General features: G+C 34.3%; 1 protein-coding gene across 1 annotated transcript; it reads right to left on the bottom strand.

Annotated features, from left to right (window-relative positions):
• Positions 1-5: 5 nt before the first annotated feature.
• On the bottom strand, positions 6-25,640 carry LOC119840047 (runt-related transcription factor 1-like). The gene is made up of 6 exons (XM_038366544.1): positions 25,521-25,640; positions 19,433-19,748; positions 18,414-18,630; positions 8,699-8,896; positions 715-876; positions 6-493 (listed from the first exon to the last, which is right to left on the bottom strand). Exons 2-6 carry the CDS (start codon positions 19,610-19,612, stop codon positions 6-8), a joined length of 1,245 nt encoding a protein of 414 aa, XP_038222472.1. The 5' UTR covers positions 19,613-19,748; positions 25,521-25,640.
• Positions 25,641-26,283: the final 643 nt, after the last annotated feature.

Here is a 26,283-nt window from a genome sequence, read left to right as displayed (position 1 = left end):
TCCAACTAATACGGACGCCAAACATCAACAGGTCTCCTTTCCGAAGAAATTAGCGCTTTGCTCCTCGTTCTGACACCTTGTTCTGCCCACTCTGGCGACGCTGGTCTTTTCTTTGCTGAGCTGGTCGATCCAGTTTCTTCTCTATCGGGACTAGAATTGGAGTCTTCTTGCGGTTGAGGCGGTCTTAGCCACCAGTCGTATCCGCCGTATAACTGTGAGTACAGCCACGCTGGAGGTGTGGGTAAAAGGGGTGAATTGAGGAATAGCTGAGCGGCAAGTGCGCTGTGGAAGAGGCTTGAGGGAGGCGGTAATGGTTGCAAAGGTTTTCGCGTTCTTGTGACTGATGTGAAAGCGCCGGGGCGGTCGTCCGGCGGCGGGCTGATGGAGGCCGTCACAGATATGTCGTCGTCATCTTGTGGCGAGCTGGGTCGGGAATTAGACGGGCTTGTTGTACTGTGCGCGTGCATTGTTGTCGGATTGTCAGATGTTACGTCTGAAACGGTATTGAGGCTTTAGTTTCTTGTAATAAGTGGAAAATATGTAACTGTATAATAAATAAATAGAATGAAAAGAAGTACAATAGTTAAATATTCACATACACTGCTACTTTGTTATAATAACCTAAATTATCTACCTAATTCAATGAAATATTTTAATTAAGTATCATTTAACGTATTTTCAAAATTAAAAAGTCAAAACATTTCAAGTACATACCGTTTTCATGTGGAACTGGTGGAACAGCATGAGGCTGTGAATGTGCAGGCGGTAATACGTGTGGCGTGAAGTGAGCGTGCGTGGGTAGTAATGGCGGGGGATAGTGACGGGCCAGCGCCCCCCACTCATTGCCTGGTAGACCAGCTAGCTGGTGAGCTATGCCTGGAACAATCGAGAACTTTTGTAATATTATGATACTCTGGACCACTTACCCCTGCTAGATACAGCTAGATATTTAAAGAATTTTGCAGGTAAATAAAATTTTTAAGGTCTGTTAGTCTAATCAAAGCGTAGACAAATGTAGCAAATCAAAAATCATTAAAATCCGTTCAGCCGTTCTCGATTTATAAGCGGTGTAACACGGTTATCTTTTACATAAATACCTAGATGTAATATTAGTTTTAATAAAAATAATGACAGTTTAAACATAGTAAGATCATTATTGCATTAAAAAGTGACACGCAAACGACTAAAAAGAAAACAACACGAAATATAAAAGTATGCACACAATAAATCAGTCTCATCTCGTTCTTAAATCAAATATCGCGACAGCCAGCGTCAAAATAACTCAATCAACAAAACAATAAGACGGAGATTCATCCGAAACGCTCCACTTACGCTAGCAGACGCTTTACGCACTCGTCAGGATATTTAAATAATGAGAACGACGTTTTGCGTCCCCCCCCCTTTCTCCCCTCCCCACTTACTTTCTGTTCGCCTTATCTTTTCGTGGCACTCCTCGATTGTTGTCAACGGATTTATGGGAACATGGAATTTTGAATCGTTCAAATGTTTGGAATTGGAGTTGAAAAGGACGTTAAAGTCCTGGAGCGAAACGATTTGTCCACGATAATCTACATTTGTGGTATTGCTAGGACATAACTGTTGTGGAATAACTTATTTAACGTTGACTATAATATAGAAAAATAAATGATATTGTCGATTGTATTATATTCATATTTCTTCTAAACATATAATTAATCCTTGCAAAGTTTCTGTACTGTATTGAATAACAACTGTAAGTACAATCTCAACGGTATACAAGATACCATAGAGGTAACCTATCAAAACTACCAATTTTAATGAAACCTTTTTTCTGCATAGATATGAGTCCTTGGCAGCCAATAATTTAATTTGAAGAATATAATTTGAACCTACACACGCGCGGACACAACTATTAAGTGATTAATATTAACATAGTACCTAATTTATATTATTTGTCAAAATTTATTGTCTATTCAAGCATTTGAAATATAAGATTAGGTCTGAAAGGCATAAACTTAAGATTGAAAATCTATAAATCAATAATCGTGCACATAAAAACTAATAGAACGCATGCAATTTTATTCATAAACGTTTTCATTACAAAAATACAAAACACTTATTTTCCCAAATCGCAGATCATGATACAATTTAAAATAATAAAAGCGAGGTACATAATCACCGCGGCTATATCACGACACGTTATCATAAACGCATTTATGAAATAGGAAATGTGTTTCGGTGTCATAATTTCCAGTTGACATTTTTAAGCGCATAAATTAACAAAGTTTGCCGGCGCGACCCCGTATATTCGGCTTAACCCTTTAGCACCCACCTTGGGTAATTCCCACCCGACCTAACCCTTTCAGCAATAGAATAAATTACAGGCCGTTTTATGTCGCTGATACCGCCTACGAAAATGTAAAACACATTATTTTGAATCCGACCGCTTAGCGTTTATAGTGAGTCCGATGCAATTAGACAAGATCTGCTTTTTGGATTAGACTGCTTAATCACTATTCGAACTCTTGTATTGCTTAATAGCAATGCCGTAATGGATTCGCAATAAAGTTCTTAATATAACCCTTTATATGTTAAAATTATGCAAAATAAGCCTTATTTTGATTTAAGAACATGTCATGACGGAAATATAATAAAAAAAATTCAAACCCAAGATATCAACACCGTAACAAATTCGTTTATTAAATAGAGAATAAATTCAAAATTCCAATTTTTCACAAAATAAGTAAGAAATTGAAAATCTCATAGAAAAAAAGGTACATAAAAAGGGCAATTTTTATCTGTATCGTAATAAATGGCCACATTGTTTCATTTCGTATTCCATGCTCAGAGAGCAGAAGAAAGGGTAGCGAGACGATTTGCATTCGTTAAAAATGTTCGAATTCTTTATGTTGTTTGTGTGCACTGTGTGTAATCGCTGTATAGCGCGGTTTTGTATTTTTGATCGTTGGATTTTTTTTTTTTTTAATTTTTAGTTTTATAGCATTGAAATGCTTTATAAACGAGAAATTTTGAAAGAATAGAAGATCCCACCTCGTGAATAAATTTGTACAATATTATATTTTTTGTTAAATGGTGTAATTGTGGATGTAATGATATGAGCTATCACTTGGTCGCACCAAAGGCTTCGAATTGCTTGACCGGTTTAATTTTATTTTTTAATACTTTCGAGAACGTTCTTACAGAATAAAAAATTATGATAATTGTACAGATATTTCAGGAGGTTTAATAATATAACAATTTAAAACCGTATAAACAAATTATTAAACTCAATAATTATATCTTCCATTTTAAAATTGTATCATTATTCAGATAACAAACTATGTAAATAACAGATGACGATCATAAAACTTTACGAATCATTGTATAAAAATATTTGCAAATAAGAAACAGAAACGACGACCCGGCAAATATCAAAACTCGTACAGCGCGGTATCTACAAACATCGGTCGCCTCAAGACGCGGCAGTCCGCTACATTTCCTCCAGTGAAGGGATTTTTTCTTTACAGTTTGAAAAATCGCACGGAGAGGGTTGAGCCCAAACATTTTAATGCCATTTGCTAGATTGCGTCTTGCATTCTTCCCGCTTTCCTATAGCGTTAATCCGCGAATCGACTAGGATTACGGAGATAAAAGTATTTGAGTTTTTAGTGTGATTCCGATGGCCTGGGATTAGGGAGGAATTTTTAACGACCGTCTGAGACTTTCGGCGATTAGGGAAAGGGTTGATAAGAGCACTTTCGTATAATTATTTTACATCACTTTGCATTGTGAAGAATCATTGGAATGGATCTTTTTTGTAGTGATAGTGGAAAGTTAAAATTATCTACAGAGTGCTAAGTAGTCGTTATTCAGCTACATGTATCTTAGAGATGAGATAGATATAAACAGATTTCAATCCAATATTGTTTCGCATATCAGTAACTGAAAATGTACAATAAATTCAAACATGTTTTAAACAGAACTAATTATTCACATGTTCGAAAGACGCCAGTGAGTGGAATTAATTTTCATAATTTCGCTCACACTGTCACGTGAATAATACGAGTAGGTATAGTCACATTTTGTTAATATGGTTCGTTGTAATTTTAATTACTGCGTTTGATATTTTCGTAGTGTTATTAATGATATCGGTTATGTGGTATCTATTAAAATGCTCGAATGATAAAGCAACAAAAAAGTATAAAAAATGTCAAAAAACGACCAGCATCTCTGTGTATTATTTCGTTATTTGGTGTTGCGTTATTGATACTTAAATACTGTCTGAAGTATCGTTCAGGAAGACTCAAAACACATGGATTAGACGGCTGTTAGCAAGACTGATGTGTTCCGTACATCATAATGTTAATAAGAGGGTTCGGGAACTAACGACGGCGCTTTGTCAACGCGCCTTAACCCTTAACCCGCCGCCATCTTGCGCCATGTTGGATTTCAATCTGCTTAACACTTAATGAATTTGCCTCTATTGATTTTGCTTAACCCCTTTTTGTTTAGATTAATTAACCTTTCAAACAAATAGCTGTGACATAACCTGACAAAGGTTAGCTGTTTGGAGAAACTGACATTCCTTGGCTGTTTTGTTTATTAGTTATTTACATGATTTTATAAGAATATTAATTATTATTTATAGTTTGTTTGAAAATGCCCTCACATACTTATTATTCATTATAACTAACTAAGGTTATTATAGATTTATTTAACGTGTATGCTAACGTATGTCATTACGTATGATTGTATTCTTGGCATGTACACAATAAGCAATTTGCTTACAAAGGCCGCGCGTTAATCGCGTCATTTAAAATATAACAATGCAGGTAATTCGAAAAATTATCTCCCTTCGTGCGCACTTAATAGTCGAGGACCAAAATTAAGCACGCATTAACTTATATATGAAAATGAGTACATTGACTCATTGCGAGTTAATCGTGTTCGCGTCATCATCATACGAATTCATTTGAAAGCGTTTAAAGGCTCTATAAAAGCGCGAATCACGCCGTACAAAAGGCTATATGAGGTGGGTGGGACATTTAAAATTTACAAATGCGTAATTATGCACCCGCATTGTCGCGCGGAAGGGTTATGTCGCCCCAGCCTTTCTTTCCCTCCTCCCCCCACAATCCGGAGCTTCCGGGCCTAATGCTATATTTAATTTTCTCTAAGGCTCCCTCATTAATAATGAGAAGCTGCGACTTTAAGTGGCGCTCACACGGCGATGCGAATCGTGGATGTTCGAAACTTTGAAGTGTCGTTTACTCGCGTTAAAATGTATTGTTGTGAAGACATAAATTTTTCATTTCATTCCTTAAAATTGAATATGAGTAGAAGATTCCTTGTTTCGTTCTGTTTGTCATCAGTATGATTGAAATAAATTCATGTTCCCAAAAAGGCCAATATACAAAAAACTAATTATGAAGTTAACGTTGTTCATAAAAAAAATCATCATTTAATATGTAGATAAGTTAATGTTCCATAGTATTAGGAATAAGTATATCTAATAACAAACAACCCGAATTATTAACAAGGAAACAAATCTATACTTATGTATAAACCTAAAGCGTTTGCTTGTTTGTTTATGAACGCGCTTATCTCAGGAACTACTGGGTACTACTATCCAAATCAGGATGAAATTTGATACAAACATTATGACCCGAAAAAGCACATAAAGCTGTTTTGTCCTTTGAATACGCGAAGCGCGAAGGCGGAAAGTTAGTATTTTATACATCGTTAACGTGTCCATACTTTCACAGATCCATCTATAGTCATTGTACCTCACAAAACACCGCGTGAACGTGAGTGCGGATAATTTATCATGATTCTGTAAGGGTTATAGGCTAAGAGGGCAGCAGAGCAGCTCTGGATTCTCGGAATTTACATATTACAAAAGTGTTTCCAATGGAACAAATCGGAATTACTTCCTTCGCGTCGAAGTGAGTCGCGTAATGAGTTTGAAGTTTAGTGTACGTGTTTGTGACAGTACGAGGATTTCAGTTTTAAATAGATTAATGTTCGTACTCAACGTATATGAGTATTGTTTATATGTAATGTTATGTTAATAGTAAGGGTTCTATATAATAGTGTAGAATTTGCGTACTCGTATTTTTGAGATAAACTTAACTTTTTCTTCTTAATTATTGCCATGTTGATTTCTGTTTAAAAATAATGTTTCACTAATATTTATAATAAGTTTTGTCTTTCTCTTCAAGTTAATTAGATGTTATTTTTTATTTCAACTTACAAATTGAACACTCTATTCCCGGATCAGTAGCGACAGATTATAATTTCAATCAATCAAATGTTGTATGGCGAAATTATCAACGCGTTTTACACGCAAAAAGCAAATATCGCAAGCGTCTATATCTTGTATATATCCGCTACAAGAGCGCGAGGTGTGTAATTGACTTAGGGGCCTTTGACACCCGCCTTAACAAGGTTTGCGCGGCACTTGCGTAGTTGCTTACGATACACTAAATTCCGTAGTACAATGGAGGTGGCGGCTCGGCCCTCTATAGAATATAATGTGAATCTATTTGGGCCAGTCGCTGTGTCTGGGTAAATAATTGCAGCACCTCTAATTAACAAGTTGTTAGGTGGTGTTTGATTGACAAAAAATATTTTATGAAGTCTTTGTTTGTTGTAAGCTTGTAAGTGATAACCTCATGCACGCCGCAAATTTAAGTAATTATTTTTGTTCATATAACGAACATTACATCTATACTAATATTATAACGCTAAAGAATTTGGTTGAACGCGCTAATCGCAGGAGTTACTGGTCCAATTTGAAAAACTCTTTCAGTGTCTGATAGCACATTTATTTAGAGCTTTAGGCTATATAACGTGAGATTACTACATGGGTAAAACCGCGGGGATCACCTAGTATATTAATATAGCAGTATTGAGTATTAAATATATTTCATTTGAGCTATTAGCACCTAGCCTATTACCGTCTTCAAGTACAGGAGGGCGTTGCTTAGCAGTGCGGTGCTTAGCTACGAAACCCCGAAATTGTAAAATTTCATCCCATACACTTTTGTACCTGATTTATATTATGTCCATATTAATATTGAAATACGGTTGATACTTTTTTATGAAGATTACCTAAATGTAGTCAAATTTGCGCCATTAATAAATTTATATATAGTAAAATGTACAAGCCATAATGACATTTTCAATTTTTGATATATATAATTATTGAAAAAGAACGCTGTTATCAATTTAAAGTATAATTAAGAATTTATGTACATTTATAATGAGAAATTGATTGATTCAAATGTATGTATGACTACATGTTATATAAGTTTAAAAAATTCAAAGATCCTCCTGCTCAATTTTCTACATATTGATGAATAAAATCCTCCAGAAAATCCTTATATTATTTCTTAGAAGTGATAAACAAGGGTTGTGAATTGATAATTAATTGTGGCTCAAAACTTCTCAAGCAAATTAAAGCCCCTTCAGGACGGATGATGACGGTCCGGTGACAATTTAATATTACATGACTCCATCAGCACCTGACACCCGTATTCATCAAAATTATATATCTAATATGTTAGGATGATATATAGGTATCTTATCGCGTTTGTAATTCTATATATTTACGCCGAATCAATAAGGGACGATTCTAGTATGAATGAAATATTTGTGACAAACTCAGACAGTCTCGTATTTTTGCTGTTCATAAATCTATAAGTTGATTCATACTAACTATCGTTCATAAACAATTGAAATTGCATAGCCAATATAAAAAATATTCATATAAATATCCATTTCATACAAAATAGTTAAAAGTGTTTTATGAAGTTATTCTTATCGTTATTGAAGATTTCTCTGATATAATCATCAACGTAATAATTTATTATACAGTTCTAAATTTAATAGTTTTATTCAAGTTCCCAGTAGACTCAATTAATTCTCAGGTTCAAATATAGTTTCCCTTCAAGACTTGTCAGTGACAAAGGTCCAGTGACAATTTAATATCAGTAGTTTCGCCCGAGCCGAACGGATACAAGCGTGGACTTGACGTATGCCCGTGCAAAAATATTTAGAATATACAGTCTGTCCAGAAATAAAAATAAATACGAGAAGTATTAATACACAATTTGAAGGATTGAATTTTTAGGTAAGAAGACCAATCTACATTCATGCTTACAGTCATTATAGTGACGCGTTATATATTATTTGCATGGTATGAATATGATAAATTTGCAGGATAGGATAGGACAGATTGTCCGCCTATCATAATAACCGCTAATGTGATAAGACATATCGCGCATCTTCTAATGAATTGGACAAATAGATTTTAAGCTCGTTGAAATATGGGTCTAGTTGAATACCATATCTATTCAAATCAAATCTATTTACAAGAGTTTATAAGAAGAAAATAACAGAGTGGGAATAAAGAGATTATAAGAAGAGAGATTAGATATTATAAAAAGCCTATGTTGAGAGATGGCTTAAAGTGTTAGTAGTATTTTAGGTCCAATTGATCCGAAACGAAAATAATTTATATAATACTAGCTGCACGCCCCGGCTCCGCCCGGCATGTCATTTATCGTAATTAAAATTATTTAAACTATCCTATCTCTCAAGTTGGATCGAACTGCACATGGTGTGCGAATTTTATTATAATCGGTTAAGTGGTTTAGGAGTCCATTGAGGACAAACATTGTGACACGAGATTTATATATATTAAGATTAAACTCACCCGATAATTTGAAAGGCAGAGAGCCCATAAGCGGGTCAGGCGCGAACCGTGGTCCAAAATGAAATGGATGAAAGCCGTGATGGCGTGTCTTCGATCTGGGCTCCCGGGGTCCGTCCACCGTCACCTTTATAGCCTTCTGGTAGGTCGCCACTTGAGGCGGCGACGTCGCTAGCATTATCGTCAGTGTGAAGGATTTGCCTGCAGAAAACAGAATGTTATGCGGAAGTGAGTATAACAAAATATGGCTCCAAAATAATCTAAAAACGTTGCTTATTTTATAGAACATACGAAACAAAAGTATAAGCGAAAATGCACAAAATTGATTTTTTTTAGTTGATCTACAAAATTTTCCTGTTAAACACGTGCCGTGCGTTTTTACTCATGCGACAGCGCAGCACGTATGAACCAGTATCTACTGATATCATCAATATAACACGAATAAATACATTAATTATAAAATCACTTTTAATTAATTTAAAAATAAACCCTTCGTTATCCACTTGCAAATTTCTTCGAAAATACCATTCAAAGGCATTTGCGACACAAAAAATGCATTAGGGATGAACGGAATTCAAAACAGTCGTTCCTAACGTTGATTTGTGGCGGTGTCGTCTAACAGCGTACCTGCACGTAGCGAGCATTCCTACATTCCAAGCTTTGGCTTAAGATAAATGCTTTTTTCACAATCTTTACACTTTCCCGAGACAATGCCATGATCCGTTACTTGCAGACCATAAAATTATATAACGTGATGGAATTCGTGAAAGAAGATTTAAAGAGCATTTTGATAAAAACCATCTTTGTATGTTCATCAATATATGGCAATCAATATTGAATTATAAGCTAATCCATCATTAAAAACCTAAGGACGTTAATAGTAAATAATCGAAGCTTCAAATGACAGTCGCTTTCACATTCCAGTCAATCACTTAACTAGCGTTCCATTATTTCACACATGAGATATAAACGAGCGAACGATATTTCATTCGTAACGAGTCCATTGCTGCCCAACCAGCATAGACATTACCTCGAGCTTGTTAAACACAGTTATGGACGTGCAGCAGTGAGATGTAATCGTAATATTTAAGTAATGATTGTAGGATCACGAATAGTGACGCAGTGGAACGCCACAGTAACATATCCACCGCAGAACAGCCGCAAACACGATGGCAAGCGTTTGAACAATCGCTGCTATATCGACACATACCAAACGGTAATTCTGGCGAAATACATGGTTACACGCTAGGAGTCATTAGTGGTAGAAACGTACGAACGATGTCAATTCACTGGTGAAATTTCATGTTTCGGCTTATCAACTTGTCGAACTGTAAAACGTGGATTAGTGAATTATAATTTATGGTGTAACCGCTACGCGCTACGCACTACGAGCTGCGAACTACGAGCTACGGAATTACGACTACCTTGAAGTCCTACAAAAAATGTTATGCTTTATATAATGTTATACAGTAATCGTATTGAGAAATAATTATTGCAACAAATGAAATTTATTTACAAGTAAGATTCTATCGTTTTATTTTTATTACGAGATTTATATTAGGTTTAGCTTAATTCTGAAGCATATCTAGGCATATGAAATGTAATTACCCAATAATACAGAATACTATATTTCATTGCTTTAGTTTACTTGCATTTCATATTCAATTCCAAATATAAAGCAACAGAACATTAACAAGCTACACCCGTGTTTGCGGATAGTACAGTTTCTAATGCAGCCAAATCATTTTGTATGAAAATATGTGAATAAAAGAAATGCCCGGAGTTGGCTTACGAAACAAAGAGAGACCAACATTTACTGCTGGCTGTTGGCCAAAAGCCGCTCTGGCCATGAAAACGATATAAACACACCCCCACTCCCCCCACACGCCCAAGACCTAAAATGAGCGGCCACCCGCTTATTTTCATAAAACATACATAAACTAAGCCTTGAGATGAAGAATATTATTTCTCCGCGCCCAATATACGGTGTACGGGTGTAAAAGTCGGTATGACAAGTCGTAGGAAAATTCCGTTATGAAACATATCGTAGATGCTTCGCAAGGATAAAGAAAATATACAGTATCGTATGTGTTTTCCTTATCGGATTTTATGTTAGAATTATATAACAGTATTGAGTACAGAGCTTGAATATTGTATGAGATTTGTTTATTATTTGGCTGTACGGTACGATTACGACTCCTACCCAACTTACTACTCTATAATCAATGCAGTAATATTAATAACTTAACTAATTAATGAGTTATCCGTACATATACCGAGGTACAGTACCTAGTAGTCAAATTAAATATATGATATACATAGTTTAACGGTCAGTTCACTGTAAAACATTATATTAGTAGTCAAACAATACAACATAATAAAATATTATTTAAACATTAAATTGTTTATCCACATAAAACAACCCGCGATTGCAAAAGATGCAAACAATAATATGATAACATAAACTATTCAACGTCTTTACGCATGAAAAATCAAACCTTCGCCATTAGTTCCCCTCCGTAGCCACATTTGTATCAAAGGGCGAACTCATAGAAAAATAAAGGCATTCAGCGTATACTTCATAAATCATTTAAGTTATTCATAAAAAGACTTTCGTCTGTTCCCCAAACGGCGCGAACATATTGCAAGTGTGCACGTGCGACACACTTCATAAGTGCGGGTATTGATCCGCGAGGGGGCGCTGTTCATAAAAATATGTTTGCACCGAATAATACGGATTGAGATCAAATACGCCCCAGGTATGAACTGAGCTCGATATTTATTATTTGTTCAATTATCTGTAGTTGTGATTCGAATTATTCGTTGAAATTCGTTATAAAGAGCTTGCATTTCATTATATTTGCTATAACCGCTTGCTACATAAAAATGTGCGCCACATTGCAATAAATAAATACAGTATAATATAACGTACTCGAAAATCGAAAAATTTTCGAAACCGAAAATCGAAATACGATAATCTATACGATAAATATATCATATTATATTTATCTACAAGAACAGAGTACAAATGGTAATCTCTAATAAGAAATCTAATATCCTACTTCACTGAGCATCATTAATTAAAAACTAAGAGCACACGAATCCGATTTCAAGAGAATCGTTCCGACGATTGCCGTCGCACGTTAGATTAAAAATCAGCTTTATAACGTCATAAAGTAGGCGAGGGCGTTAAGATAAGAGTTCTCTCCGGGCTAAATAAAAAATGAGCCACAATCGTAATGGCAGTGCTCCTTTGATCTCGGTTTCATGGCTTACGAAGGATTTTCAGCTTAGAGCGGCAATTTGGATATAAAATATCTAATGCGGCCCGATACGCATTAGGGGACATTAGCGAATTGACTGCGTAATATGTTATGTTTAGATATAAATCAATTGACATTGTATATATTTATTCACGACATGAAAAGTCAGTGAAGGATTATGATATTATCTCAATTATAATTCCAGGGAGTTGATGATTGTTAGACATCATCGTCAAAAATATGATTAATTTAATAGGCACAAAATCAAGTACCAAACGATTTGCTAAAATCTCTTTATGTTATATCGGGAGAATTCTTAATATAGGTATTTCACTGGCGAATAAACAAGCACCAATAACAAAACTCGTAACACAAGGGAGACACCGTAAAATTCGAGTTTATTGAAGCGTCTCAAAAGAACAAGAGAAAAGTCAAAAGCGGGATACAATTAAAACCTCCCTCAAACGCACCTCAAGCCGAACGGTCAATATTACTCGAGACCCTCAATTTTCACCACTCCCCAGCGTTAATAACAATAATTAGGAATGAGTGGTTCAATAATTAAAAACGGAAAAGAGAAGTTGCGAAGACGACGCGCCTCCCCGCAATTTGCTTACCTTGGACATGTAACATGTTTTTCTGTCGCCTTACAGTTCCAGATCTATTATATATCTAAGTGTAGTTCTCATGTACTGACTTAGAGTCAAGCACTACAAAAAAATTATGATTTTTTGTAAAATTGTTAAAATTTTACAAGGAGACATATATAACTGTCATTTGAACTTTATCATAATTTTGGGTAAATTACGGTAAGATTATTCAAAGTAAATAGGTAATAATACTGATTACCGTGAGTTAAATTTATTTCTGACGCTATAAAATGAGAATTTTATCAGTATTTTCTACAACTAGCAACTTAAATGACTAATTTTAATCACATCGGAAAAATCATGACTAACCATACTAATTCACATTCAAATATTCCTCATAATATATCCGAAGAGAGGTTTTGAAATAACAGGGCAAATTTATAACCATTAGTTGTTATTAGGGTAACCGTGCACTGCATCAAAGGGGAATCTCTCAAGTTAATAACGAAAGGTGAGGCTGAGATCTTTTTCGCCGCGGCTCTTATAAAAAATCATTTTCCACCTCTCAGGCGAGGGTAGATGAATTGGTAGGGTGTTGCCTTTTGTGTTGTTTTACCAACGATGTTTGACTAACAAGCTCCTTTACGACGAGAACTGCACTGGGCATAGTTTTGCGTGCATTGTGTCTTCTAAGTACTTGTGTTCTAGCTGAAATAACAAAGCGCGAGATGTAGCTCTTTATACCGAGATTAGCCTCGGGTCATTTAAGAACAAACTGTTCTTATTCTCAGAACTGTTCTCGTTTAAACATTCATATTTTTCTATTTCAGTTATCATTATTCTAGATTGCGAATGTTGCGAGTTACGAGCCATTAGTGTAAAGCCGTTTTATTTTATTTCGTAATGATGTAAGTCGGACTGGAAAGTTTTAAGTATCAGCGATTGAAGGAGACAAAGCGTAAGGGATCGGGGACACACGACCCCAGTGTATTTTTTATCGGCGTCTAGCTGTAAAGTGGGGTCAATCAATCGATTAGCGATGTCGCGTCTTGACTACTGGTGCGATAAATTGGCTCCTTATTGCGTCTCGGATATAATGAGATCGAAGGTAACGAATCAAATGTCATTATATTTCAGCAATTTTCAGACTTTTCTGATTGTTCAGTTTGTATTGGCAGCGTCTATGAATAATGTTTGATCCACGTACCTAGAGATGAGATGAGATCAGAGATATTCCTATCTAAAGTAAAATAATGTTAAACACATCACGATGTATTTATACCCATTTATGGTTTCATAAAAATTCTAAATATCCAGCCCTAATATTGAGAGATAAGAGAGAAAACACTTTTAATTAAAAATTCATTAATTAGAGGAATTAGCGAAACGGTGAAGTGCACATTTTCCCTAAAACAACTTGTACCCAAGAGAGAACTGTCCATTCCCCTATATTCAACTGACACGAGCTAAGCAAAAAGTGTTCGAGGGGCCTCATTAAATTTTTCGCTTATTAAAAATTCCCCGCGCCGTCCATCAACATCAGATAGGCAACTTTTTATTTTAACAAAACAAAGTTATGTTATGGGGCACCGATCTCCCCTCATCCTTGGCTCGATAATTTGAGTGAGATTTTCTCGCAATTTAAGATAAACAAAGAGAGCGCTTACCCTTAATTGGAAAGCAGAACGTTATTCAGGAAGGAACGTGACAAATAGACACCTCTTAACTTCTTGTGCGCTTCCCGTGGCGCTGGTCTGTATTGGTTTTTACTAAACACGCAGTGTCCTTTTTTTGTAGATCTCCTTAATGAGTACATCGAAATACTTTTAGCGTTAGCTCGGTTTGTATATATTTTTGAATACGTTTTATAAAGAATGTCAAATTGGCCAAGGTGGAAAGGCATGTTATAAACTTCTTTTTTAATATTTATCAACGGGCTTTTAAACATTTAAGTTGAGGCAGCCTCATTGCAACAAACATCTAAACTAGTATTAAGGTATAAAAAAATGAAAACAAAACCTCTTCTGATAAACTCAAACACAAAATGCGACACATCTATCTGAGGGATGGGATTGAATTAAATATTGTTATATGTGAGCCTTCGCTTCGAGCTTCATAGACTGAAAGAAAAGATCTCACTAGCCCATAAACCATCACTTAAATAAGTAAAAATCTGTATAAATTAAATTACAGACGTAACAAACAAACAAGTTATTAATATTTATCCTATACGCCATTGAAAATAAAAGAAAACAATGTCAATGTCAAAATGAAATAATCTATCATCGTAACATCAACATGGACTAGTTTGTTTCATATGAAAATAAATAAATTAAAATGTAACATAAAGACTTTCCATCATGAGACTCCATCTGTCTTTCTCTGGGCACTTCACGATGCTCATAATAATACCTGAAAGTGTTCAACACCAGTGTACTGTTGTCAAACGTATGTTATACAAGACGAAGGCCCATTGCAACGAGAAACTTGTTAAATATAAACAGCGATGGATGTGACACACTTGCCGCGCCCTTCCTTCTGTGGATCCTTCTTACAATGAAGGCAGGGCTACCACACAGTAAAATATATAAGAATATTTTATTTTTATTTGTTCTAAAACCATATTCATCGGAATGTGCTCAAGAGAAGTACTTATGTTTTATTCTGTATGATCATTTTTAATTAATATTAATTTGCAGAAATCTGTGCTTATTCTGTCCGTAAATGATGTTCTGCTTCTTCTGTCACCCATGGTTATGTCTTTTAATTGTAATTTTTATTTTAGTAAAACTCGATTGTTTATTTATAACACCTTACAATTGTTCACATAACAACGTTATTTTATTATCATGTATGAAAGGCCTAAAGACAAGTGCAAATAATAAATACATATATTTTTATGATTATTTTATTTCTATTTTATCTTGTAGCATAATATAAATGAAAATGATATAGAAGTAATACTAGTTTACATTCAAGAGAATTCATAACAATTATAGTTCAAATTTTATAGTATCGGCTCAATTACCGAAAACGTTTATTACCAATATATGCCAGCGACGAAAAAGTTACGACTATTAATATTATAAGCCAGCATGTACCAATCAGCGTGAAATAGTAGTTTCTGCTTCTCGAGATGAGTGGGGCAGTCGGAGGCCCGTGTCCTTTTCCTACCCGTCTCAGTACTTTTCTTTTCGCCTCATCAATCCTTTATTTATTATTATTAGAGACGTAAGGCCACTTGCCTCAGACCTCATGTTTTTGAAAAGATTCACGGGCGATGGTAGCACTTGCCACCAGGCGACCCACCAGCTCCTTTGCCGACTATGATAAAAATAATACATATGTATTCTATAACTCCAAACTAACGTGGAAATAATCGATTCGTCGATCGTATGTCCAAGTTGGATTTTATTCTTACTTTGTAATGTTAAAGGAAATATCCAGTGTATTAATAAGACAAATTAAATCTCGCAACCCTATCACCGCCGCGCTTCGTTAGACCCGGCACTATTTGAATATGAGACAAGTTTACAGTTCACCGATGTTCCAACGTTACCCCCGAATACTTAACTTTTGTGTTTGTTTCAATATTGAATGGAATTCTTGAGTTCTATACGTAGTTATAGGTTGCTACTGCTTGTATGTGTTCTGGATATAGTCCGTCTTAAAACTATAAATATAAAAAATTCATAGAAACGAACATAGAACATAGATGTCGGTTAAGAAATAATACAGGTATAAAAAAATTGTAATAATAAATTTAACTTTTATTTGTACAATAAGAAACAATCATTTATATGATAAAATACTACGTTTCCTTTCATATTTTCTAAACTTAAATCAATGTAGAAATCCACAATTTCGTTATTTGTTTTAACGATCGAACGAACCGAAAACATACCTTTCATATAATATACTAGCTGCGCCCCGCGGTTTCACCCGCGTAAGGCTGTATTCCATAGGAATATCGGAATAAAAACTTGCCTGTGTGTTATTCCAGTTGTCCAGCTATCTACGTACCAAATTTTATTGCAGCCGGTTCAGTAATTTTTGCGTGAAAGATTTACAAACATACACATACATCCATCCTCACAAAATTTCGCATTTATAATATTAGTAGGACAAATACACGAGCATAGTCTGCAACATACTTTAGCAACATATAAAACTCAACTTCTCGCTTGTTAGTCAAATTCATAGGAAATAGATATTGCGACGAAACCAATATTAACGCGGCGAAGGGTTAATTGATATCACTTACAAGAAGACATGCAATTGCGAAGAGCTATAAGTGCTTTGAGTAAAGCACTAGTACTTATTGTACTTGATATTAAGCGCTTAGAGTAAGATCCCGTATTTTATTGATATAACGTTAGCCTGATTAGCATTTTAAACCGATTAATATGCCTTATATCCACTTCTTCGTGGCTATTTCTTTGGTGAAGTGCTTCATGTCAGCAAGAATTATCTATTGTGAGGTCGGTGGTTCAATCTATCAATGAAATTACATTATTCTTCTATCGTTAATAATCAATAATATTGATATTATACCTGAAATAATAAATGCGAAAATGACTCTGTCTCTTCTTCACGCCCATACCACTGAACTGATTTAAATGCGATTTGGTATAAAGTTAGTTTCAAACGCGAGAAAGAAGAAATAACAGCTTTAATACCGGAAATCCAACGGAAACGGGAACCATGCGGATAAAACATCAAGACTGTATATCTCATTCTTTGACTACGCGAGTGAAGCCGCGGGCGGAGAGCTAGAAGTCGTATAAAATTATGGAAATAACCTGGTTGAAAATGGTTTTATGGATATGATGTGCATCCTAACAATCGATAAATCGAGCCAATTTATTTTAAATGTCATTCTAAAAACAACATATACAATAATACGCAGATTTATTAAGTTAAATTTACCGCATTTGTTTGCTACTAAAAACATTTTGTGATAACAAAATTCATTTGGCCCTTACCATCTTATTACCATCTTGAAGTAAACACTTAAGAGATCAATTACCCTCAGTGACTTAATATTTGAACAAAGGGAAAACCTGTTGAAATATTCAGTAGCTAAGACGCGCAGAGCCTTGTTTTGAACATTCACAAAAGATAATTCTTTTAAAGGAAATTGAATATATGTATACATGTATGAGATATATTGCTTAATGTATGAAAAACTTGGTAACACGTTGGGTTTAAATCTTAGTGAATAGGAAAGTAATTTGAATGATGACCTATATATCATTTCAATTATTTACATTAGCTATATCTATTCGCCGAATTCATAATCATAGTTGTATTTATAAAACATGTGAGAATATATTACGTATACTTTCCGATAAGATGTTATAATAGAATCCCTATATCTTATACCTTTAAACGAGCAATTCTTGTATATATATAATTGGAATCTCGGAATCGGCTACAACGATTTTCATGAAATTTAGTATATAGGGGGTTTCGGGGGCGATAAATCGATCTAGCTAGGAATTTTTTTTAGAAAATGTCATATTCGTGTTTTATTCGTGTTTTTTTTTTCCTGACATCTATTGGTGAATAATAATACTATTTTGCTTCGTAGATAGCTGGACAACTGAAATAACACATAGGCACTTTTTATACCGATATTCCTACGGGATACGGACTTACGCGGTTTCAACCGCGGGTCACAGCTAGTTACAATAAAATATGAAATAACCTTATTTTACAAGCAAAAAGCGCAGTCCTCAAGGAAAACATGCGAAATTTTCGCGAGAGCACTTTTATACCTAATACTAAAACTGAAGACAACACTAAAAGAATATATAGAATAACGTTATAAAAGACTAATAATAGCTATAACATATAACTAACCTCTTCCACTCCTCCCAACGAAGCGCAAGTCATTAAATTTCGCGACCTGGTTCTTCATAACCGCCGTGCAATTTCGGAGTTCAGCGGAGCAGTTCTCATCGTTGCCAGCTCGGACGGTAACTAGGGTACCGTCCCCTACGTCACCCAGGGCTACCACCTTGAATGCAACTGGTAGGGTTTTGTTTGACCGCCAGTGTGGTGGCAGCACTGTACATACCTGTAAGTTAGTTAATTTTAGCCATATTTTACACATATTCGTAACATGCTTGAGATATACAGAATATATCAAGTACTTACCTATAAAAATAACAAGAGTAAAAACCTAATAATAGGTTATAGGAATTGTTCTCTTAATTAATAATTAATGTGACATTTAAGAGATGAATAGAAAATCTGGTTTCCAGTTCTATTTTCTATTGTGCATGTGTAATGATTTCATGAAATTATTGTTCAGTGTGTATAAAAATGTGTCTTCGTAGATAATAGAGGTTCCAAATTAAATCAAATTCATGAAGTACATTAAAATAATCTAATTTATATCTGCGAAAAACGATCATCATTACTATGCGATTCAACTTAGAAGAGAGGCTTTATACGTTACTTTCGTCTCAAATATCATTAGAAATATACGATCTACTTGGAAATCTACTACTCTGACTCATACATGAAATTAAAATATAAACTTTATTTGTTAACTAGGTTAGTTATTCGTTCGTTCGAATTAACACTTTGACTTCACAAAATGACATAGTGTATTACTCTACTAATTCATTATAACTGACAAATATAGCATAAGAATTGCCGTATGACATTAAACTTGAAAAAAATCTAAAAACAGTTGACCTGTACGAGAAATTTTCTTTTTCTTTTCTTTTATGTTTGACTAATTTGTCTTCATACATACAAATACAAGAATATGGTGTAAAGAAAAACACTAAATCAAAATTCTTCTCCAATTTAAATGTTATTTAAATAGCATTTTCATCCGCTGTTATCATGCAGATCAAATAGACACTTACAACATGCGGGCTTCCAGTCTTAACAAGTTCTCCAGGATGATCAGCCAGAAGACCTTCCAGGGTCCTCTCAGCCAGCAGTTCAGCAGTCAGCGGCTGACTGGGCAGCGCCCCATAGCTCGACGGCGGCGCTTCGTGCCCCAAACCATTAGTAGTCGAACTAACTTCACTCGATAGATGCATCGTCTATACATGTAACCACTGTCCGCAATAAACACAACGTCCGTCACATAATTATATGGAAAAGAAGCAGGTTCACGTTATAATGATCGCGTGGAGGCAGTTTTATTGAGATGACCGGAGACATCGTGCTGGGTATCTGAAAAAGGAGAAGAGTTTAAATGCTATGCGATATTTAATTTCGTTCAACCTACGAGATTATTAAAAGAGGAAATCTAAAAAACGATACCTATTCATATGTTCTAAATAAAGCAAAAAAATCTACAGCGTTACAGAAATATATATAGCCAATATAATCTTTTTTTAATTATATTACAACCACTTATAATCAATCAATTATTAAATAGTATTTAGTATAATAAAGTGTTCTTATTAATTTCTATAAAGACATCAATATTTAATCTTTAAGACGCCGCCCGCCCGCCGCTGAAGGCCAAAGTCGGTCGCTGCAAAAAAATCTTCTGCTATATGATATGATGCTATATATTCTAGAATCTTTCTTTAAAAATATTAACTAGCTATTCAACTGACCGCCTCTAACCTGCCCAGGCAAATAGCAGAGCCGTAAATCCTATACTATCCTATCCTAATATCCTACTCCTACTAATATTATAAATGCGAAAGATTGTAAGAATGTGTGTGTGTTTGTTGCTCTTTCACGCAAAAACTACTGAACCAATTGTAATGAAATTTGGTACATAAACAGCTGGACAACTGAAATAACATATAGGCAACTTTTTATCCTACGAGATACGGACTCACGTGGGTGAAACCGCGAGGCGCAGCTAGTGATGAATAAAGAGACAAGTTTTGAAGTCATCAATGCAACAAGAGAGAAAAAATTCCTGTCCTCGCCATTTGAGTTGATAAGTTACCTCATATCAAACAACGTCAGATGATATGAACTTACTGTCGTTAAAGCATCAAAGAAAATTTCTCGCGAGAACGTGCACAATGATTTGTGACGGCGTGGCAGAAACCGGGAGAGTTAAATCATGCGATGAAATGAATGTGCAGATTTTACGCACGGTTTATATTTTGAAATTTAAATATATTTAAATAAAAGGTTAAATGTGTGTGGACATTTTTAAAGATGGTGATTTTAATTCTATGTTAACAAGTAAATTACTTAAAAAGAATAAAAAAATCCACCGACCTCATTTTGTGCTGGAAACCGGCTTGGATTCAAACTATATTATAGTGTGTAGTATTTTTCTAATCAAGCCGCAATCATTGCCTTTAATTTGATATCCATATTGAGGGAATTGTGAATAAATATAATTAAATATAAAAATGAATAAATATAGTATCCGTTTAGTGGCAGCGATTATCTTATCCCGGTATTAAAACATATTATAAAATAAACTATGGCACTCATACATCATGCTATAATTTTATTCTGATATACTTAATATACATATTATACCTACATGTATCCACCGTCCGTAACATTATGTTTCACAACGTTTTTTCCTTAGGTTATTTTTATATTCTCTACAAAATTTCCAAGATGATGCATACAAGTATACATCTAAATACATTTCTAATACAATTTGTGAGCTATAGGTTTCCCCTTCCGCGCAGTAACATGTTTGCGAATTCGATATGTCGATCGGCATGTTAAAGTTAATTTCTACAAGGGGTGCACCCCGTCTTTTTACAACCTTACGGTGTTTGCTTTGATTCCGGCTCGATAAAGGCTTGTTGATCTAATACATTGCTACTTACCTTAACGGATTATGTAATTGATCCATAGAAGGAATATACATGAGAGTTTGTAAACAAACGTCTTATATGTGGCTGAATTATGGCAATGCGCTCAAATTCAAACATTTATTCATTCAATTAGACTTATAGAGGCACTTTTGAATCGTCATAACATAGTTTTAACATTAACGCTGTATGAAACGTATTGTATTGTATGTTACGTATTGTATTATTTACTTGCATGTCTGCGTTACTATTGCGATGTCAGCATTCGATATAGACTATCTTCTATCAGATCTATTAGGTAATTATAAACCACGATAAGGTTAATCGAGAGATTGCCTGCTTAGTTATTTAAAAGAACAAACATTCTTAGATTCTTTTTGTGATCCACACCGTGTTAGTTTCCGAATTTAGTGCACTATTTGATATCTAGATATGATCCTAATTATATTGATTTGTCAAAGATCCTATTAAACTTCAAGTTCCATTGAAAAATATAGGCATTCAATACGCGCTTTGTCAAATACGCATAAACCAGTGTTCTCGTAACCATTGCTCCTTTTGATATTCCAATATAATACTTCAAAATCACAGAAATCCATTAGCATCGCGATTTGCAATGGATTAACCTCATGAATAGGTCGGCAATAAAATCTTAGCTCAAACATACAACAGGGCGGAGGTCATAAATAATAAAGCGTACGGCCGTACAGGGTTCCCTACAAGTGCGTAATGCTCGTTACCCTACCCTACCCTTCCACAAAGGAGCCGGCCGAATGGGGTAAAGATACATTACACCCACCATTTCTGTTTCACTGTTCTGTTTGCTTTTGGACATTGTTTTGAGTTTTCCGCGCCTTGCCGCCGCCTACATGTGTCGTATGATTTAGATACCAGCTTTGTTTTATCTCTGCTTACATTTTATAATATGGAATTTGTATGCCTATTAATTGTAATTACACTTAACTTTATAGAGCAGGTCGAATTTAAATTGATGACAATGTGTTGTGTTAATTTGCTTATTGTTCTTAACATTGCAATTAAATCTATCATCCGCCTTGCACACATTCAAATTTTACAACACCAGCTATTTTCTGTACCACAAATATGGAAAAAACAGTGATTTTCATCTGAAATATTCATTTAACAAGGCGCATCTGTCGATTTCGGGGACTTAACACTTGCAAAGGAATCAATAGTGGAACTGGGACGGATTCATTGCCCCTTGGGACGGACATGGATAATGATCGTCGGACGACGGTTACAAATAGGTTAGCAAATGTAATATCCGACCCGTCTAACCCTACGGACATTTAAATGTTCAGACGCAGGACAATTCGATTCCGAGCATCTTAACATGCGAAGACGGTGGAAGGATTAGCAATTTATGGTCCTCTTGTCTGCTGTTATGTCTCTGGGCTATTTTGGGAAACACTTATCAATCAAATATGATGACTATCAAATAAATACAACTAGGATAAATAACGTTCTATACAAAAAAAAAACAAAATACAATCTATTCTATCTCGAACGAGAGTACTCTACTAAAATCTCTCTTTAATATAATCTGTAAAACATTTATTTAAAATTTGTGAATGGGTTGAAATTAAATTTAAAATAGATTTATTTTAAAAATAATAGTAATTCAACAGAGATCTTGGCCGTTGAACCATATCTAGTAGTTTTAATAATTTACTAACTTTATCTTTATACAACATTTTAACTCCTTTAAAATGATATAAATACTGAAGAGAATGCATAACTTATGCACTATTATTTTCGGGTCAATTTTCTAATTACACTCATTTAAGAGGTTTCATGAATTCGATCAATAATATTTCAGTTTACACTGCAAATTCGTCTTTATTTCAAACAAGATTCGACCCTCCTTTTTCCTAATATTAGTGACAATAAACAACATCAGGCACAATCAAGCAGTTAAATAAAAAACGCGCGGAATGCGGCGGGAAGCTGTGACGTCATTTATTAAACAGAGCATTTGTATTTTATAGCGTTAATGAATGATATTTAGAAAATATATAAACTTCTTATCTATAAATAAAAGATCATTGAAATTGATATGAATGTACCAAAAATAATACAAATTTTCTCAACTTTTTTACATTTTTTATTTCTACTTTTTTCTTTTTTGTGTACATCAATTACTTTAGTATAACACAGTGTAAATAATAATAAAGGTTTTTCTCCAAACTAGATTGAAAATAACCTTCTATTTATTGATATCGATAATAAAATTATTGTAAAGCACAATATATTTCCGTAGAAATTAAATAATTAATTCATCTATTTATAACGTATTTACAATCAATATTACAATTTTGAAATCCACCCTCCCTGTATTTGTAAACAAGTTAGATTTTCCCCGCTCTCAACAACGGACGAAGAAAATTTCTCATCGGATACATCTTGAATAATACATTCTCATTACGCATAGTAAATCAGTTAATGCATACATATTCGCAATTGTGAATAATTTATTTAAAACTACAGTAATTATCGTCGTGAGTCTGTAAGTTAAAAGAGTGAAAATATATATTATATATTTAACATTCGATATCTTTTTCTTGGTAGTCGAGCACTCTTCGGCACGAATGGGGCCAACTTGCACCGAGGAAGTACCACATCCCCACAGAAAACCGGCGTGAAATAATAGCATGCTATTGTGTTTCGTACGGTAAGTGGAGGAGCCGGAGTCCCATATCCTTTTCCTTACCCTTCCCAGTCCTTTCTTTCATTCCTCTCATCAATCCTTCCTTAATCCCTTCCCAATTTAAATTCGGCAATTGCAAACATGGGCAGTGGTAGCGCTTACCATCAGGCGACCCACTAGCTCCATTGCCGACTATGATACAAAAATCTCTTTTTATTTAAATTGTAAAATCAATTGAAGAATTATAAACTTAAATAAATCATTAAACACAATTTCCAAAATTCCTTATTTTGGCGCCAAGTCCGTAATTAGTAAGGCAAAGCATAGCGTTGTGCACAGTACATTGCGATTTAAAGTAAGATATTAATGGGCTTAATAATTATTTAATTGTTTTATTGAAAATACAAAATAAAATATGATGAGCTTGGTGATTATTTTAAACAGACGAAATGGAGAAAAAAAGGAAATAAAACATTTTGTTATTACATATATTATATATAAATATATTTAAATTCGTATTACTACGTATATCTGTTTATGAACATATCCTTTTTATTTCGATGTTTTCTCGACCTTTCCTTTCATCTAACTATTATTTTTACGATTTATTTTTTAAGAACAAACAAATTTTAATTCAAATTCAAATACATGCTTAGATAATATCTTTATGTTTAAATGTAATAAATTTATACAATTACTAGGTAACAGAAATTATTTTTAAATATTGCCCCATATCAATAAAGTACGTGTAAAATTTTCTCAAGGTATCAATTAGAGACAGGTGTAAGTTAAGGGGAGCATTCATCGTAATGGGAGTTGGTGCAACTTTTTAACAAGTCCCTCACCGAGCTACGGAAATTGTGAATAATGACTTTGCCCTCTCATTGACACCAGAGTTATCTTTTGAAATTCGGCTGTACGTGTTTTAAGTGTTTAGTACATTAAGATTAAGAAATATATAAAAAAATGATATTTTTATTATTTTCATTTTAATACGAATGCTGTTATGATTTTTAAGGTACTGTTGTATTTTTTGATGTTGGTGAAAAAATTGAGCTTAACTTATCGTTAATAATTCATTGAAATATTCGATATTAAAATACAATTTTATAACGTGTAAACGAGACTTCAAACATTACTCAAAGTTAATAAAATAAATTGAAAAGAAAATACTCGCCTAAATTAAACACAGGAAATCTCTATGTAAGAACAAAATTTAAAATTTTTTGTCATGTTTTATATGTATTTTATATATATTTAACTTTATCTTTAGCCTTATCTTATTTGCGAAGCAAACACAACTTTAATTAATCCTCCACAGCGTAAGATATACTCGATGTTATCACAATATGTGCCGTTATCTCCAAGTTTAATAGTCGCGGCGTAGTGTGAGCGCAGGCTAATGAGGCTGCGGTCTACTCGAAAACATCACGCATCATGCCTCCGACCCGACCGACTTAAGTTCGTAAACTTACAAACTTTCCATTAATTAATTTTACAATATCCATAAAATGAAGGACGCATACTCACAGATTATAAAACTCTATCGTTCATTTCTTTTTTTTTAATTCACACTGGCACAAAACACAAAGTCCGTACAACTAAAAAAAAGTTTAATGGATAACCGCGAAGGCGCGCGTCCGCCACCGAAACGTGGTCGACATTAAAACCTTAGCGGGAAAGAAACGGTCCCCTTATTACGTCTCGAAAGAAATTCGCTCGCACACAGGGGTACGCGAAAGAAGTCACCCACACAGGCAAAGGCTGCAACAACGCGACACAAGGGGACCTTCTTGGTGTGCGTGGGTACAAATAAGTATTAAAAGAGATAGTTAGGTGCGGGACTATAAGAAAGACGATACATTTTTATGATATATATTCATGGTTAGTGGAGGAAATTTCACTATTTTTTTTGCTTGTAATATATTATTCTTGAAATAGTTCTGAACGGGACTGGATGTCGTGCTCATAAAATATTGTATTAATATACAATAAAATCGTCCCTTCCATGTACTACGAATAATAAATATAAAAAGAAAAAAATACATTTTCTTACGATTTTTTTTTCAAAGTTGTTGTAATTTTTTTTTAATGTGATCGGTAAGGAAAAAAAAATACAATAACTCGAAAGAAAAAATATAAGATAACTAAGTAGATATTTCATTTATTTTATTTATAACTGTATTTTCAATTTAATCTAATAGCAATCTTCAAATTATCACTCAAAGCATTTTTTATTAAATTTGTCATACTCATCTCGTAGACACTCCGTAGCACCGTAGCGAATGCTACG

Source organism: Zerene cesonia, chromosome 5 (genome assembly GCF_012273895.1).
Source record: "Zerene cesonia ecotype Mississippi chromosome 5, Zerene_cesonia_1.1, whole genome shotgun sequence".
Classification (NCBI taxonomy): Eukaryota; Metazoa; Arthropoda; class Insecta; order Lepidoptera; family Pieridae; genus Zerene; species Zerene cesonia.
The sequence above is the reverse complement of the archived record's forward strand: the minus strand, read 5'-3'. Positions and strand labels throughout refer to the sequence as shown.

Coding starts and splice junctions, on each gene's coding strand:
- LOC119840047 (XM_038366544.1), bottom strand. CDS start 19,612: ATGCATCTATCGAGTGAAGTTAGTTCGACTACTAATGGTTTGGGGCAC. Junction 18,631..19,432: donor AGACTGGAAGCCCGCATGTT/GTAAGTGTCTAT, acceptor ACTAACTTACAG/GTATGTACAGTGCTGCCACC. Junction 8,897..18,413: donor CGTTGGGAGGAGTGGAAGAG/GTTAGTTATATG, acceptor TGTTTTCTGCAG/GCAAATCCTTCACACTGACG.